This window comes from Ictidomys tridecemlineatus, chromosome 5 (assembly GCF_052094955.1).
Source record: "Ictidomys tridecemlineatus isolate mIctTri1 chromosome 5, mIctTri1.hap1, whole genome shotgun sequence".
NCBI lineage: Eukaryota > Metazoa > Chordata > Mammalia > Rodentia > Sciuridae > Ictidomys > Ictidomys tridecemlineatus.
Genome location: NC_135481.1, coordinates 159,555,018 through 159,572,159, shown reverse-complemented (window position 1 = coordinate 159,572,159; position 17,142 = coordinate 159,555,018). Strand labels below are relative to the sequence as shown.

The window sequence follows — 17,142 nt, the reverse complement described above, 5'->3', positions numbered from 1 at the left end:
AGGAATGGTACATGGAGCCAATTTCTCTAAATGTTTTTTCCATCTTCCTTCTGCCTCTCTCTTAAGCCTGGTGAGGATAGGGTAGGGTAGAGAATTCTCATGTATCTTGATTTTTACCAAGATTTCATCCATGATTAGAGGAGCCAAAGAAGAATTGGAAATAGGATGCTTCTTGTTATTACTTAAAAAGAGATCATTCCAAATTTTGAAAACATAAGGGATCCTAAGGGAAATTGGTCCTCAAATGGTTTTACAAGCCACAGATGCCATCCTTTAAACAAAGTATCCCACGAAAGTCAATGTACAGGATCAAAGCAGGGATGCTTTTTTGTAAGAGGTGCTACTGGGGGTTGAACCTTGGGCCTTGAACATGCTAAGAATGCACTCTACCACTAAGCAATGCCCCGAATCACAGAGCCTCTTCTTTCAGGGCATAATGGGCCACAAGCATCCTCATTTGCCCAGCAGCCCTGTTCCCTCAAATGTCTTTCAAGTGACTTCATACAGCAGGTCAAAAACTAAAGTCTATATTTACAGAAGGGAGACTGAAGCCCTACTGATCAGTGAATCATTCAATTAGTTCATGGAAGATAATGAGAATGGAGTCTGTCTTGGGCTTCTCTGTCTATTGATGAGCTGGGTGCTGAGCAGAAATCCCATCCTGTGGGGTATCTGCCACCCTTCCCCAACTCCCTCTTAGGATCATGTGAAAACAACTTCTCCTAGGTTCTGTCAATCGAGTCTTGAAAACTGCTTATGGTGAAAATAAAAGACCAGTTGATATTTGTCCTTAAAATCGGGAATAACCAAAAGTTTCTGAAAGCACATTGTCTTACTTTAAAGATAATCATCTGTTAAACTTCCCTGAAAACCCCCAAAGGTGAGTTGGTGCCACTGGAATGTGCAGTTGCTGATATATTGAGGAGAATTTGTTTTGGAAGTATTTTCCTTTGTTTGCACCAGAATTCAGAAATGTGTAGACGCTTGTGTTTTTATTATGTTTGGATGCTGTCAGCTAAATTTTCAAAAGCTTCACTAGCAGAAGCATCTAGATTTTTCTAAATTGAGACTCTGGGTCCACAGTGTGATTTTAGAAAACAACCCAACCCTGTTATTGTGTATGTTCTAGATCTGGACAGTGGTTCTCCAAGTGTGATCTCTGGATCACACCACTTGGGAACTGGCTGGAAATGCAAAGACTCCAGTAGATCCCAGTCCTACTGGGTCAGGATTTTTGGAGCCAGGACCCAGGAATCTGGATTTTAACATTTCCTCCAGGTGACGCTGATGCACGCTGAAGTTTCAGAACCACTGATGTAGAATATTCACAGACATTTTTTTGAGAAAGACACCAAAGAAATAAATAAGAGTTTGATGTATCCTTGAAAAGCAACCTTGGCAACCTATTCACACGGATTCTAGAAACACCATTAAAAAAACAATTTCTAGAGACCAGCTTTGGCTACACATTTTAAGTAGTATGTTGATCTATTTTTAAATAGATCTATTTTTAAATCTATTTTCTTTTTTTTAAGTATATTTTTTACAGGTTGATAGGCCTTTATTTTATTGATTTATTTTCATGTGGTGCTGAGAATCGAACCCAGTGCCTGACACATGCTAAGCAAGTGCTCTACCACTGAGCCACAACCCAGCCGGAGGAATCTATTTTCTTTCAAAATGTGGAGCAAAGAGAGGCCTGCTTCAGTTTAGCTGTCTATTAAAAACTTAGGAATGCTGGGGTTGTGGCTCAGTGGTAGAGCACTTGCCTAGCATGTGTCAGGCACTGGGTTCAATTTTTAGCATCTCATATAATTAAAAATTAAAGGTAAAAAAAAAAAAAAACCTCAGGAGCTCTGCTCTGGAGGTTTGATTACCTAGACAGCCTGGCAAACACAGGGTAAATTTGTGAGAGAACAGTCACAAACAGTGATTTTACATACATTGTAATATTTTCCAAATAGGATTCAAAGTCGATGATTCCCCCTAGCCACACCCAAAGATAAATCACTTTTCCAAGTGAAATCATAGGAATTGGGCATGAATCTGAGCTGAGGGTCAAAACCTTGTTGATTTGCTATAAGTAAACATCCAAAGAGTTGTGAACTAAAGTCATTGATCTGGCCAGCTGACAAAATGTGAATTCTACTCTTCCTTTTCATCTGATGATCTCAGTGGACAGAGAACAAGAAGTTCCAGCATCCAGCTGGCCAACTCCTTAGGGGCTATTTAAGCTTGAGTTCTCCAAAAGCAGATCCCAAGGCAAAGTTTGGACACAGGCCACTTGTTTGGGAGGTGATTCCAGGAAACACAAGAGCAGAAGAGTAAGTGACAAGCAGAAAGAAACAAAGAAATCAATGAGAGTGTATTAATGAGCAGGTTACATTTGTGAACAACAGGGCTCAGACCTGCTGGGGATCATTTAAGAAGCAATATGGAACTCTCCACTGGATTTTTACTGTTGGAGCAACTGGAAAACTTACCCATTCACTCCCATCCCTCAATGGCTGAGGTTCACTCCTCAGGGTTAACACAGCCAGCATTTCTGCACTGTGCCTGGGTGAGTCATCTACCTTTCCATAGCCAGAGAGATGCAGGAAGCCATCAATGTGCTCAGCATGTCTCAGTGGCAGCTGGGGTGGCCCAGAAAAGATGAACGGGGCACCAACATCAAGAGCTAAAGGGCTGGGGCTGGGGATGTGGCTCAAGCGGTAGCACGCTCGCCTGGCATGCATGCAGCCCGGGTTCGATCCTCAGCACCACATACAAACAAAGATGTTGTGTCTGCCGAAAACTAAAAAATAAAAGTTAAAAATTCTCTTCTAAAAAAAAAAAAAAGAGCTAAAGGGCCATCTTTAACCTACAGCACCCTGCCTTTGTGACTATCTTCTGAGTGACCCAGGTCCCCTGACTATTCTTAGAAAGTAGAGAATGAGTCATGAATAAAAAAGATGCCATTTACACCTGCCATGAGTGGGCTTGGGGCTCTCAAGTCATTTAACCTCAAGGGTGAATTTCTTCATGGACAAAAAGAAGGGGTTGGACTGTGTCGTTTCTAGGGGTCAAACCTACCCACCAAAAATGAAAGACTGTTCCAAGCCTCCCACAAGCCAGCACCAGGACTTCCCCAGTGCTGTCATTGCACTCTGTGTTCATGATTTCTATTCTATGTAAGCACCTCCTGCATTTTTCTTCAGTTGAACTCATTTTTGCTTGGACTTATTTGAAAGGGGAACTTTCTTAATTTCACTTGCTATAAGAAAAAATCAATCATAAAAAATTCATAACTATAAAAAAACTACTACTCCAAGCCCCATCTAAAATCATCTCTTAATCCACCAGGGTTATGCATTCCACACTTTGGAGAAAACTAAGCTGGCGTCTGTCACCATCAAGTGCTCTGTGATAACCCTAACTGAAGATGGCTCATCACCATGTGACAGGCAAGACAATGTCCTCTGATTCCCACTCTGCATGTAGACATACTTCCACTCTGATGACGGTGGGGATTGTTTTTGTTCCCATTTCACAGATGAGGAAGATGAGGCTCAGAGAAATGAGGCAATTTACCTCCAGTTCACAGATACTAAGCAGTACTGTAAGGAGCCTATTAAAAGTCTACACTCCTCTTTTAGATGGCATGAATCAATTGTGGGCAGGAAGGTCTTACCCTAAACTCAAGGAATAATCACATCTACTCCTGTGCTGGTACTCACTTTCATTCTTGATAGCATCTTTACTCATAATATTCTCATGGGGCTGATACTTAAAATGTATACTTAAAAAGTCATAATCTAGATAAACACGTTACAGCTGTTTTCCTTGGGTGGTGAAATGATGGCATCCCTTTTCCTTATTTTTCACTATTTATACAGCCTCATTTTTTTTTTTTACTGAGAATATGTACTGCTTTTGAAATAAAGAGAAAAACGAGAGAAGGTTTTAAAATCCACTGTCACTTTCCACCAATGGTAAAAAGAAGGACTCTGTTCTTTCTCTTTAAGGCATGCCAAGATGACACAGCATGTATGACCATTTTAAAAGTCCAGAGAAAGGCCCAATTTCACTGAGGACAAATTCTCACACAGAAGCACATGGTGGTGTTAGAGAAGGGGCTTAGGAGGGCCTGAAGTGGCACCAAAGTGAAGGGTGTTAAGTTTCTCAGTCCTTGCAAGCAATGGCTTATGGACAAGATGGAGACCCAACTTGGGAGCCTGGAATTACCTCCAAAACAAGAATGGGATGAGCTACAGGTGTTAGCAGAATATCTGGGCGATGCTGGATTCTATTAAGATGAAACCCCTCAACTCTAAGTTACAACTAGCAATGGGGCCATCACTCCCCAAGCCAGCCTTGGAGCCTGTGTATTCAGGGACTTCCTGGAGCACGTTCTTACTGCCATTGTTGTATTTATATCAAGGATGCTCCTATGTCATCCCCTTTGGCCTGAAATGGTTCCAGGTGATAACTATTGACCTGTGTAACTACTGATGGCACCTTTTTTCACACAGGTGTCCTGGTTTGGACAATGAGCTATACTCTTACTCAGAGAAGGTGCACCATAGGCAGGTAACATTGGCAAAGCAAAAATTGGCTTCTCCAGATTATACTTCTGGTTTTCCAACCAACTGGCAAGATAATCCTTGACAACAGAGGTTGGACACACTAGGAAATGAACTTAACTCTGACTGAAGTTGTATGTGAAGAAGAATTCTAAGGCCTATCTGGGCACAGCAGGGAAGAGTTTGGTGTTCTATCAGCAATTAGGATAAGGTTATAGGCACAGAAGGAGTGGGAAATGGCAGCCCATGTGCTCTGAATAAGCAACCCATCAATTAAATTTCCCTAGGTCCTTCCACTCTGATATTTGAGCTCTAAAATGATCAGAAAAGGACAATGCATAAAGCTATTTGTCATCCTGGTTTGTCCAGCCCTTTTTGTCCAGGGTTATTCTGCTATTTAGTAGTAGAGTTTTCCTGGCTAAGCAGAAAATCCAATCAATCCAGTTGATAATGAAGGATTAGAAGAAGGAAAATGTCCCTGCAAAGAACGACTCCATACAACCTCTACAGGAAGGTTTCCAGAAAGAAACCTAGAATCCATGGTATTCCCCACGTGGTGGCTTTTCCTGCTCCAAGAAAAGAAGGAGTATCAAGGAAATTTCTTTGTTCTCTTCTGTTTTTTCCTGTAGAATAGCAATCTTAAGACTCAGTTAACACAGCAGAGTTGTCATTTTGTCTAAATAACCACTGCAAGTTCCTTCCTAAATCTGCTATTTGAGGTCAGTTTATGTGAACAGTGAAACACAGCTGGTTATTGTATTGCTGGCACATGTCAAAAGCCTAGTGCTATGGTGTGGACATGACTTGAGTGTGTCCCCCAAGAGTTCACATGTTAGGAGGTTGGTTCCAGTGTGATGATGTTGACATGGTAGGATCTTCAAGAGGTGGGGCATTCTGGAAAGTCATTACTGGCCCCTCCTCTGACTCTGGCTTCCTGTCTTGCTGTGTGATCTCTCCTCACACACACTTCCACCATGATGCCACCCACTATGAGGTAACTGAGCCAGGGGGACCCTCACCAGATCTAGTGTCATGCAACGTGGATTTTCAACCTACAAAGTTGTAAGGTAAATAAATCTCTTTTCTTTACAAATTACTCAGCCTGAGCTATTTCACAAGGTTAATGGAAAAGAAACTAATATACCTAGTATACAGATAAGCTTCATTGTCTATGTTTCTCTCATGAGACTGTGTATCCTAAAGTAGCATAGTGCATGTTCATGCATGAGTGATTTCATTCACAAAGACCCAGTTGATATTAAGAAGTCATGGAAGAGAATGACAGCAAAAGAAACAGGTAAATCCTAGAATAACACCAAAAGGAGGTACATGACATATCATATTTCATACATTAGATTGAAGTGGGTTATGAACTCCCAATTTTCACCCCAAATGCAGATTGCAGAATCACATCGGTTACACATCCACAATTTTACATAATGTCCTATTAGTAACTGTTGTATTCTGCTACCTTTCCTATGCTTTGTAATGTTGTGAACAACCAATAAAAAAAAAAAGAAAAGAAAAAAAAAGGAGGTACATGAAACAATTTGCTTCTAACGTTTCATTCAATACTGGAATTAAGCTATTTAAACCCAAAGCTGCATTCAACTCACCTTGTTAAGCCGTTCAAGCATTTCTTTTAGCACCAGTTGACATTCACACTCATTTTCATACCTGAAAATGGGACACACAAGCAAGAGTTGGACCATTCCTATCATTTCATGTGTAGATCACACAGTCAGCATAAAGTTCTATCTGAGATAATACCACACCCTCTCCTCTAAGAAGTTACTTTTAATCTTAAAGAAGTAGCTAATTCTGCATTTCCTTGTCCACTGCTTCCCAAAGCTGTTCACATTATAGCACATGTAGAAAGTGGTAACATTTGCACACTGCATGAGAAAACTGGAAAAGATAAAAGGAACAGGAGTCTTCCAGCCTAGAGGCCCAAACTGCCCTCAACCATCTCCCACCCAGTCACTCTGAGGATAAAGGGTTTAAATCTTGGCACACCCAAGAGCAGCAGCAGCAGCAAGACAGAGAGGCCACCTGACACAGACTACAACAAACACCATCAACCTCACGTGGATTTCATATACTATTTTATTCATTGACATGTTTCAATTTTTCTAGATTGTGCCATTTAATGCTCATAATACCTGAAAAAGAGTTGCTAACTCTGTGTGAAAGATTAGGAAACCGAGGCTGAGAAAGTTGTCCAATCTCTTAGGTAGATGCTGCTAGCACTTTACCCTTATTCTCATCCTCACTCCTTCCATGCAAAGATCTCCTCTAGGAAACTACATTTTCCAGCCTTCCTTGAAGTCATGTATGGGCCATGTGACTAAATCCTGCCCAACAGGGTGGAAGGGTTGTGTGGCAACTTTCAGGTATAAGCAATGGGGTAGGTATGTTCTTTGCCTCTTTGCCAGCATCCACTTGTCTATCCTACAGCCTGGAATGTGACTGCTCCCTTCTTCCTCCTCCTCCTCCTCTTCCTCTTCTTCTTCCTTTTCCTCTACTGCTACTTCTTTTTTCTAAAGTCCTGGGTCCCTAGGGCCTTGCACATGCTAGGCAAGTGCTCCACCACTGCACTACATCCCCAGCCCTTTTAAAATTTTAGTTTGAGAAAGAGTCTTGCTAAGTTTCCAAGGTTGGCTCCAACCTGCAGTTCTCCTGCCTCAGCCTCCCAAGTCACTGGCATTATGCACCATCGCACCCAGCTGACTGCTGTCTTCTTGAAGGCACACAGAGCCTTTTGGGTTTCAAACACTATAGAGTGCCATTCTGAATTGCTCACCCACACTTTGCCCAAGAGAAAAACAAACTTCCATCTTGAGAAAACCAATGTTGTATATTTATTGTTACTGATGTTTGATGGTAAAATATATATAACATGAAATTCACCATCTTACCCACTTTTAAGTGCACAGTTAAGTGATATTAAATACATTCATGATATAGTACAGCCATTTCATAACTATTTTCATAACTCTTTTCATCTTGCAAGACTGTAACTCTGTACCCACTAAATAATAACTTCTCAACTAACATTCACTTTCTGTCTCTATGAATTTGACTACTATAACTACTTTATGTAAATGGAATCATATGGTGTATGTCTTTTTTGCAACTGGCTTATTTCACTTAATATGATTTACTTAAGGCTTATCTATGTTGTAGCATGTGTCAAAATTTCCCGCCTTTTAAAAGCTGAATATATTCCAATCTATTACATACTATATTTGCTTATCTATTCATCTGTCAATGGACACATGGGTTGCTTCCACATTTTAATGACTGTGAATAATGTTGCTAGGAGCATGAGTGTATAAATCTCTCTTCCTGCTGTCAATTCTTTTGAGTGTACACTGACAAGCGGAATTGCTGCATCACATGGTGATTCTGGTTTTCAGTTTTTGAGAAACTGCCATACTGTTTTCCATAATGGCTGTACCACTGCACATTCCTACCAACAGAGCACAAGTGTTCCAATGCCTCCCTACCCTTGCAAATGCTCATTATTTTCTGTCTTCATGATAGTAGTGATCCTAATGGGTGTGAAGTAGACCTATGTCACTTCAAATGTCATTTTGGAGTCTATGTCATTTCAGTTGAAACCAATCCTAATTAACACTGAGCCAAGCCTACAAGCGGATCTTTCTCTGCCCTTGCACTCCCATGCCATGGGTTCAAGCTAAGTGTTTCACAGAAATAGCACGTGTTGGAGAGCCACACTACTGTGTTCTCAAAACTAGAAGTCCTAACTGGGAATATGTACATTATGCACACATTCCCAATTTTAAGGTCATCTGAGAAGCTCAGCTATAACTGATAGGTTAGACACCTTTCAACAAGGTTTATATTTCACATCAGGATGTCGCATGTAACCATTTATTTTGGGTGTTGCTCTAATAGAGTCAGAAATCATTTTTTAAATGGGTAATTAGGTTTGAGAATAAAACTGTTAACAAAATCTAATATTCTCATTGCTTTTTCCTGAAACAGTAAAGAGTTTCTTTAGCTTAAAAATGTTTGATAATCAATATAATAACATAATCTCATAGGTAATTTTCATGCTGTAAAAACCAGTTTAGATATTATATAAATGAGAAATTTCATTACACAAAATTCATGATAAGAATTCATATAATCATATATGTGATTTCACAAAGTGAAAACAAATACTTCCGCTTTCATTAACTTGATAGTTTTATATAGATTATTTTTCGTACTCAGCAATTTGGAGAATTGACTCTATTTATCATTGGATTTTGGTAGTTGTATTTGTTTTTATTATTCTTGTTTCATTAGTCTTTGACATTATAGAAACTTGATTTTGAAATTAGTCAAGTATCAGGTGGGCTGATACTTGTGGCTCAGTGGTAGAGCACTTACCTAGCAAGTGTGAGGCACTAGGTTCAATCCTCAGCACCACATAAAAATAAATAAATAAAATAAAGTTATAACAAAACAAACACAAAAAAGTATCAGTAAAGAACATGCCTAACACTGCCATGGGGCAAAATACACTCGTCCCCCTTTCTGCATGACTTTCCCTCTCTTTTGGCAAGCATCTATGAAAGACCTGATTCCAGTTCACTAGCTCTGCGACCTTGTCCTAGATTTCTACATGTTCTGATCCTCAGCCTTTTCTGTAAAATGAGGCAGTAAAGATAAGGCTGTGAGGATTAAATAACATTGATGTATCTGAAAAACACTGCTGAGTGAAAAAAGCCAGACATACAAAAGTATATATTGTTACAAAATCCTAGAACAAGCAAAATTAATCTATGGTGATAGAATAGTGGGCGCCACTGTTTTGGGAATGAGAACTGCCTAACTATAAAAGAGCAGGGGTTAGGGAACTCTCTAGGGTAATGGAAATTCTTTCGCATTTTGGTAGTTTCACAGGCAGGTACATACGCACTTTTGTCAAAATTCATTGAGCTACGCATTTATAATCTATGCATTTTAAGTAAATTTAAAATGCATGTAAAATATTTTGTAAATTTAAAAATACATGACAAGTAAACGGTATCAACCATTTGTGTAAACGGTAAAGTGCCATCAAAAACAGAAATCAGGGGACACCTTAAAGAGATTACCTAAGAAATTAAAACTCCTATCTAGTTGCTCAATGGAAATGTATCCAGCTAGGGAAAAAAAATGGCAATTCATTATTATTTTTGACCTTTTTCAATTGTACTTCTGTGAATATTTTAATACATCGTTTTTAATTTCTGAAGAAAAAAGAAAAGAACAGAAATCAGACTTAAGGAAAAGCGCCACCTGTGTACTCTCTGCAGAGATGGCGTCATTGGTGGCGGGAAGGAGATCAAAGTCGGTTCCCCACCCCTTAATGGCATCGTTCTCCCTGACCTGCACCGCCAGAGCACCCACGCCCTGCCTCGGTTTCCCTCCACAGTCGCCGCTTACTTGCTCCGGAACTCGTCGAGCGCGCGCTGAGCCTCTGCGCCCTGGCGCTCCAGCCGAGAGCGCTCGGCCGCCAGGTCCCGGGAGCGCTGGCGATTACCCTCGACGTAGCGGGCGAGGGCGTCCTCCGGGCCGGTCAGCTCGCCCAGGCGCTGGAAGGTGTCCAGCTGCCGCCGGAGGCCGGCATGGCGCTGCTCGAGGGCGCGGGCCCGTTGGATGTGAGCGGCCACGCGCTCGCCCAGCCCTTGCAGCGCCGCCAGGCTCGGCGCCCCGATCTCGGCCGGGCGCTCGGGCTCAGTGGCGCGCGGCGCCTCGTCGGCGCGCTCATACTGCTCCTGGCGGGCCTGGAAGACGTAGCTGCGGCGGTACATGGTTCCTCTGCGAGCGAGAGGGCCAAGCCGGCTCTCCAGGAGGCCGGTGGCCGAGCCAGCAGCCTGCTAAATAAACATCGGAGGCCCCCGGCTTGCCGCTGGGACGTTCCAGAGCTGATCAGCAGTTGAGCTCTACTGGGTGCCCGGGCGCGGGACAATAAAAGAGCAGCAGCCCGCTTTTTGAGCTGGATTAGCGACCCATACAACTCTAGGGTTGGAAGGTTAAATTGGGCAATGAGGTTTTTGTTCTGTGATTGTGAAGGCCTGTTGCTTTATGATTGAATGGAGGGTCAGGGGGACAAGAGAGGCATGACGTTCTTTTGATTGGTTCCACTGAGAATTGGGAAGGCAACCCAAGGCAAGCTTATTAAACTTAATTCCCTCAAGATCCAGGCCTGGCGCTTTGTCTCCTCTTTCTACTCTCAATTATAGCACTAAACAATAACATTTTTTTTTCTGATTATTTAAACAATTTCCTTCCATAATTATTGAGGAATCTTCTCTATCGAAGAGGTTTCTAACCATGGATGCAAATAAAATGGCATATCTCAGTCAGTGGGGAGGTGTAGTGCAGGTAATTTCTTACTAAATCTTGTGCATTTTGTGAAGAATCTACTCTTTGCACAATGTCTCAGGACATAGGCCTGCGATGTAATTATGTCACATTACTTCAGTGGATTTTTGACATACTCAAGTGGAAGAAACAAGTGGAACTTCACCCATGACATTGCTAATAGGTTCTTGAACTAAAGAAAGATCCTTTCAAGCTAAAGATTTAACAAATTAGCCAACACTCAAGCAGACTTTTGCCACTGTATTTCATTTTAATTTTTATTATGGAAATAGCAGATTTTGATGACAAGCTTTTAATTAAATATACATACATACATAACTTAATAGCTAGGCTTTGACCAATTTAAAAGTAAGTTGTGGTGCTGAAAGAAATTAGTACCATTTGGTTAGAAAGTTCTTGAATAGAAATATTTTGTCAGAGCTCCAGTGTAAAAAAAATCGTTATCAAAAGCCTCGTTTTCTTAAAAACAAGGATTAGCAGCACCATATAATTACCAACTACATGGACTGCACATAATTATACTATAAATTAAAGTCATAGTTATCAAAGAAAGAAAATTACATTGATCTTTGTTGAGTTTTTATTACTCCAAAAAGCCTGTAAAATCATTAATTTGGTCTGTAATAAAGCTATGTAAGACTCTAAACTGCTAGTGCTGTGGTTTTTGTTCTATTTTTCTTCCCATAAGCTACTTAAAAATAGATTTCATGGTCAAATCGAAGAAGGCCACATGAGTACTTTTGTAGGTATGCTTATATCATGCTGATGGCATGGACTTTAGACTTCCTAGAGAGCAAAATTAAATTTGATAACAAAAATTATAAGCCTTTCATTTTTTTTGACAGCATGTATCAGTCTGATATTGTTACAGAACAAATTGCCCCCCAAACTATGTGTCACATAATAAGAAGTATTTATCATTATGCTCCAGGCCTGTAGGTCAGCTGGATGACTCTCCTTCCAGATATGGGTCTTCTGATCAGCTGAGGCAGCTCTGTTCCAAACACCTCTTGTCCTTCTGAATTAGCAATGACAGAAGCACATGAGCAAGCTCATGCCAAGACTTTTTTTTGCAACATGTCCATTGGTCAAAGTGAATTGAGGGGGACATGGCCAAAGTCAAGAGTAAAGGCAGAGGTGTGACTCACTGAGGCCTTGACAAGAATGTGGTATATAGCCCAATAATACTGGAATGAAGAATCAGGAGAACCCAATCTACCCTAGGGAATAATCCCATTGGAGACATATTTACCCCAGAAATATAATAACAGAAAAAAAAAGCATCTCCATTTAATCCAGTGGAATAAACACCTAGAAAATATCCACCCAGAAATTATAATTTCAGAGGGTTAATTGTTGAACAATGTCAAGTGTCTGCCCTCAGGGTGCAGGAGACAAATCCATACCCAACTGATTAAAACACACAAAAAAAATTCCAGAATGAGTTTTAAAGTAGAGATTTTAACAAAATTCTGTGGTTGTATCAAAGAAAAAGCAGTGAGTAGTGAGTGGGTAGGTGGACAACTCAGAGGAACAGAGAACAGCGTAAATGAGAAGATGTGGGAGGAACTGATTTCAGAAACAGCACAGTGAACACTAGGCTCCCCGCACAGAGTGAGGCTGACTCAAGGGGTGCATAACAACAGGATCCCAAAAGCAAAGATCACAAAAAGAACTAGCCTTCCAACTGGCTGCACACTACATCGGATATGAACATTATCATCATTCTTCCCAACCCCCACCAAGAAATGGCAGCCTGGCAATTTAAAAAAAAAAAAAAGATTACATCTCTACAGAAGAATGGAAGAAAAATCATAGTGGACAAGATATGTCAACAAGCTTTCAGAAAGCTGAATAGATATAGGTCCATGGTAACTGACGGCCGAGTATAGAAAACAAAAACCTAAGAGACTGCAGAAGGGAATAGGAACAAAAACTGCTGGTTCTTGCCAGAGAATCTGAGAAAAGCTCAGGATTTAGATGCATTGATATTTTAGAAGGTGGGGTGTGAAGCAGAGCTGAAAAACCAGAGGGTTGACTGAGCACCTGGACAAGAACCAATTCAATCCTTTAGATCCCCTTCTTCATTCCTGCACAACAGCAATTGAGCAACTACCCAAGCCTTATTGTGACAGGTCACCTGGAAGGTATTCTGCAGTGAAATTGAATGGGAGAGGTCCTGAGTTCAGGATCACCAGACACAGCCAAGGGCAAGGATGAGGCCAAATATTAAAGTAAAGCAATTAAGGAAGCAGATGCATAGTGAAGGATGAGGCACAGCTGTACCTTCCCCACTACTCAATTACCAGCCCACTTCCCAGCATGCTGGTCGCCTAGTATGTCTTTCTCCAGGCAAGAGATTTGGCATCATTCTCTAGAGTAACTGAATGACTTCAGAGAAAAGCTCTCCAGCAACTTCTGAATTTGGAAATGTTTACTGCTTGGCTTTTGGTTCCAACATGGAATATAGTTGTGTGGTCTGGGGGAACTCAGACTGAAGCCATTGATCATCAAACCAAAACCCATTTTGTAATAAAATTTTACTTGTTACAGCATAAGGTTTTAAAAAAATCTCCCTTTTCCACTTCAATATGTTTGAAACTTAAATTTTCCCCAAAAAGTATAGGTTCACCAAGATTTACATAATTTTCATTGTCCTGCACCAGGACAATGGTACTATCATGATATCCTGACCCCATCTATTTAAAGTATAAATATTTCTTATTAGAATTTTACTATAATTAGTAGGATTTTTTACCTCATGTGAGAAAAGATAGTTAATTGATGAAATGTAAAAGTATGACAACCAGGCTAATCTATAGCTGGATCTCCCTTCTAATTGTTGTCTTAGTTTGAATTCCTTAAAACAGACCCTGAGACAAGGTCTGTGCAAATACAGTTGACCCTCCACATCAGCAAATTCTACATCCACAGGTTCAAACAATCACAGATGGAAAACACTCAGAAAAAAAAAATGTGTTTGCAGTAAGCAGGTACATTTTCCCCTGCCATTATTCCCTAAACAATTTAGGATAACACTTATGTATGTAGTATTTACATAGCATTGCAGATTAAACTACCTGGACATGATTTAAAGTATGCGGGAAGATGTGCAAAGGTTATATGCCAACACCATATTTGATGAAAGAGACTGGAACACACTTGGATTTTAGTATCTGAGGGGGTCTTGGAACCAATCTCCCGTTGAAACCAAGGGATGAGTATAGTTTATTTGTGAGGTGATCCCAGGGAACATGGGTAGGGAGGTGGAGAGGGAGATAGAGAAGGAAAAGCATGGCGTGTGATCAAGCAAGCTACCATCTTGGGAAAACAGAGATTCTGGTAACACTATAAGTAGTCACCTGAGTGTTACACTACCCAGTTGGTGAAGGGGCCAGAGATTTACCCACAAACTCCCATGGTTTAAGGGCTGATCAGAGGGGCTGTTAACTTCCTTGCCACACTTGTCTGCCAAAAGTGGGGACCAAATGGACTCTGCGTGGATTCCAAATGCCAAATGAAGTCAGGACAGAAAGAAACAGCTCTTGGCAATGGGAAGATGAACCAGCACAGATGGAAATGGTCAAAGGTTGCTATCGATAGATAGATTATTGTATACCCCACCACCACCAACACACACACACACACACACACACACACACACACAAATTTGAATATAAATATCTAATCCACACAATGTGATGGTACCAGGAGGTGTGGATGTTGAGAACTGATTAGGTCATAGAACAAAGCCTTCATGGATGGAATTAGTGCCCTTGTAAAAGAAGCCCAAAGAAGTCCAAGGAAGCTTGTTGGCCCCTTCTATCATGGGGAGGACACAATGAGAAGACCGCAATTAGTGGATCAGGAAGAAGGCCCTCTGCAGTGCCTTAATCTTGAAACATCCCAGACTCCAGAAATGTGAGAAATACATTTCTGTTGTCTAAGCCACCCAGACTATGGTGTTTTGTTTTAGCTCGTGGTATATGTCCATCTAAGGTCAACTATGATCTTTGTTCCACATCCTCTTTAGTCCAACACCCAGGCTATTGGAGCAGCCACTACCTGGACCACTGCTGATCATCTTAAAGAAAAGGCATGGAGTGGCATTTAAAATTTCCTCACAATCACACTGAATTGGCCAAAGCTAGTCATATTGTGGCCCCATCTAACTTCAAGTACATTGACAAATGCAATCCTGCCACATGCCTACAAGAAGAGTGAGCATATTTGTCAAAAACCCCAAAACTCCATTGCTGGTGGGAGAGTATTCAATAAAAATAGCAATCAATTGCATGAGGAAGAAATCACTGGTGAATGAATTTGTTAATTCAAAAGCATGTTTGTAGACAGCGGTTCCATAGGGTTTGATGAATGGTCAGCTATAGAAGAGTTCCCTAAATACAGCTGAATGGTACTAGTGTGGGGGTACTGGTGGAAAATGGATGTTGTTAAAATTGGAAAGGCTCAAGTTTAAACTCGGGTCCTATCACTTTGGTAAGTGAATTAATCAATATGGTCCCAGTATGGGCACTGGTAAAAGGAAATAATCACTTTCAGAAATAAAGGGTCACCATTTCTGTGATTTCCCAGTTTGCCTAAAACAGAATATATTTTTACCCTTTATCTTGGGCACAATTACAGGAAGGACTCTCTTTCACTCTTTTTTTCTGGCCTGATAACCTGAATGTATACCCTGAATCTAATCATAAGAAAATATTCAGATAAACCCTAAATAAGAGACAGGGGATGGCATTCTTTAAAAATGTTATATATCATAAAAGACAAAGAGAAGTTTGGAAAGTATTCCAGATTAAAGGAGATTAGAGACAGGGCATTTAAATGCAGATCCTAATCTGGATCCTGTACTGAAGGAGAAAAAAACAAAGGTCATTGCTCGGGTTCATTGACAAAATTGAAATACAGACAGTAGATCATATCAAATAATTGTGTTAGCCAGATAGAATTACCCAAAGCAAGCCAAATAGCCCCACCTAACCTCAAGTATGCTGGGAAATACAATCCCTCCAAGTGCCATATTCAATGTTAAATTTACTGGCTTGAAACTATGCCACAGTTAATATGAAATACTATCCTCATTCTTAGAAAATATACTCTCAGCTATCTAGAGGAAATAACTTATAATGTGTGCAATTTATTTTCAAATGATTCTGAAAGAAATGACATGTAAATATAAGTACATATCCAAAATATTCAGGCAAAAGAGGTGAATCTAGATAAAGGGTATATGGGAGTTGTTTGTATTATTCTTGCAATTTTTCCTAGAAAGTTTCAAATTCTTTGTGAAAAGTATAATCACCTTGTACATAGAGCATTTTACCCATAGCAAACAGGAAAGAGAACTGCTTTTTTAAAATAATGGGCAAGTAAATATTATTTGCTTTATTTTTTAGCCTTATATATACATACAACAGCAGAGAGGGAAAGTGATCCAGAACAGTCTAGCAAGCTGCAGTAACAATAGTAGTGAATGGTTTTTATCTATTATTCAATTTGAATACACTGTTACAAATGAAAATATCTGTAACAAACATAAAGGGAAACAGAAAACCAAATACCAGATACATGGTGATTGTAGCCACATAAATCAGAAATTAATGAATTATATCACTTCTCTCTTTTTTATTTTCCAATTAAAGTTGCCCAAAGATAGAAGAGACTTTAATTTTTTAAAGACATGGTCTTGCAATGTTATGTAGGCTAGCTCCAAACTCCCGGGATCATGCTAGACCCTCTTGCTTCAGCCTCCTGAGTAACTAGGAACTATAGGTTAAATTTTTTAATTAACATTTTTTTCCTACTGAATAATTATTTAAAAAGCTGAGTAAAATCGGCTTAGATGGCTTGTCTTTTAATCAATATCAAAACTACTCTGGAGTTTTGAGCTACCCTTGTCAGTTAAAATAGATCCTGAATTTGCTCTAGGCTTTTAACATGTAACTCTGGTAAAACAAAGGGTAATGGAGAGATTCCATGGATTTTTAAGCTGAAGGTTCACATTGGGTCTTTGATGTACACTAGTGGGTGGCCTTAAGCAAATGAGATAATCTGTTTTTTTTTTTTTAATGGTAAATTTGAGCTAAAGAATCCCAAGCTCTTCCTTCCCGCTCACTATGGGCTGAATTGTGTCCCTCCCAAATTCTCCTGTTGAAGTCCTGACACCTTGTATTTAGTA

At 40.2% G+C, this 17,142-nt stretch overlaps 1 protein-coding gene across 4 annotated transcripts in view; it reads right to left on the bottom strand.

The window, feature by feature from the left end:
• The window catches only part of Bfsp1 (beaded filament structural protein 1), a 62,388-nt gene that overhangs the window by 22,770 nt on the left and 22,476 nt on the right, over positions 1–17,142 (bottom strand). For 2 of the 4 annotated variants that reach the window (XM_040275298.2, XM_078051366.1), the window contains exon 2: positions 6,179–6,239. In XM_040275298.2, coding sequence (XP_040131232.2) covers positions 6,179–6,199 — 21 coding nt within the window. In that variant the 5' untranslated portion in view covers positions 6,200–6,239. Of the gene's footprint in view, positions 1–6,178; positions 6,240–8,963; positions 8,993–10,004; positions 11,156–17,142 lie in introns of those variants that run through there. The other 2 variants (XM_078051367.1, XM_005320610.5) reach the window with 2 other exon arrangements.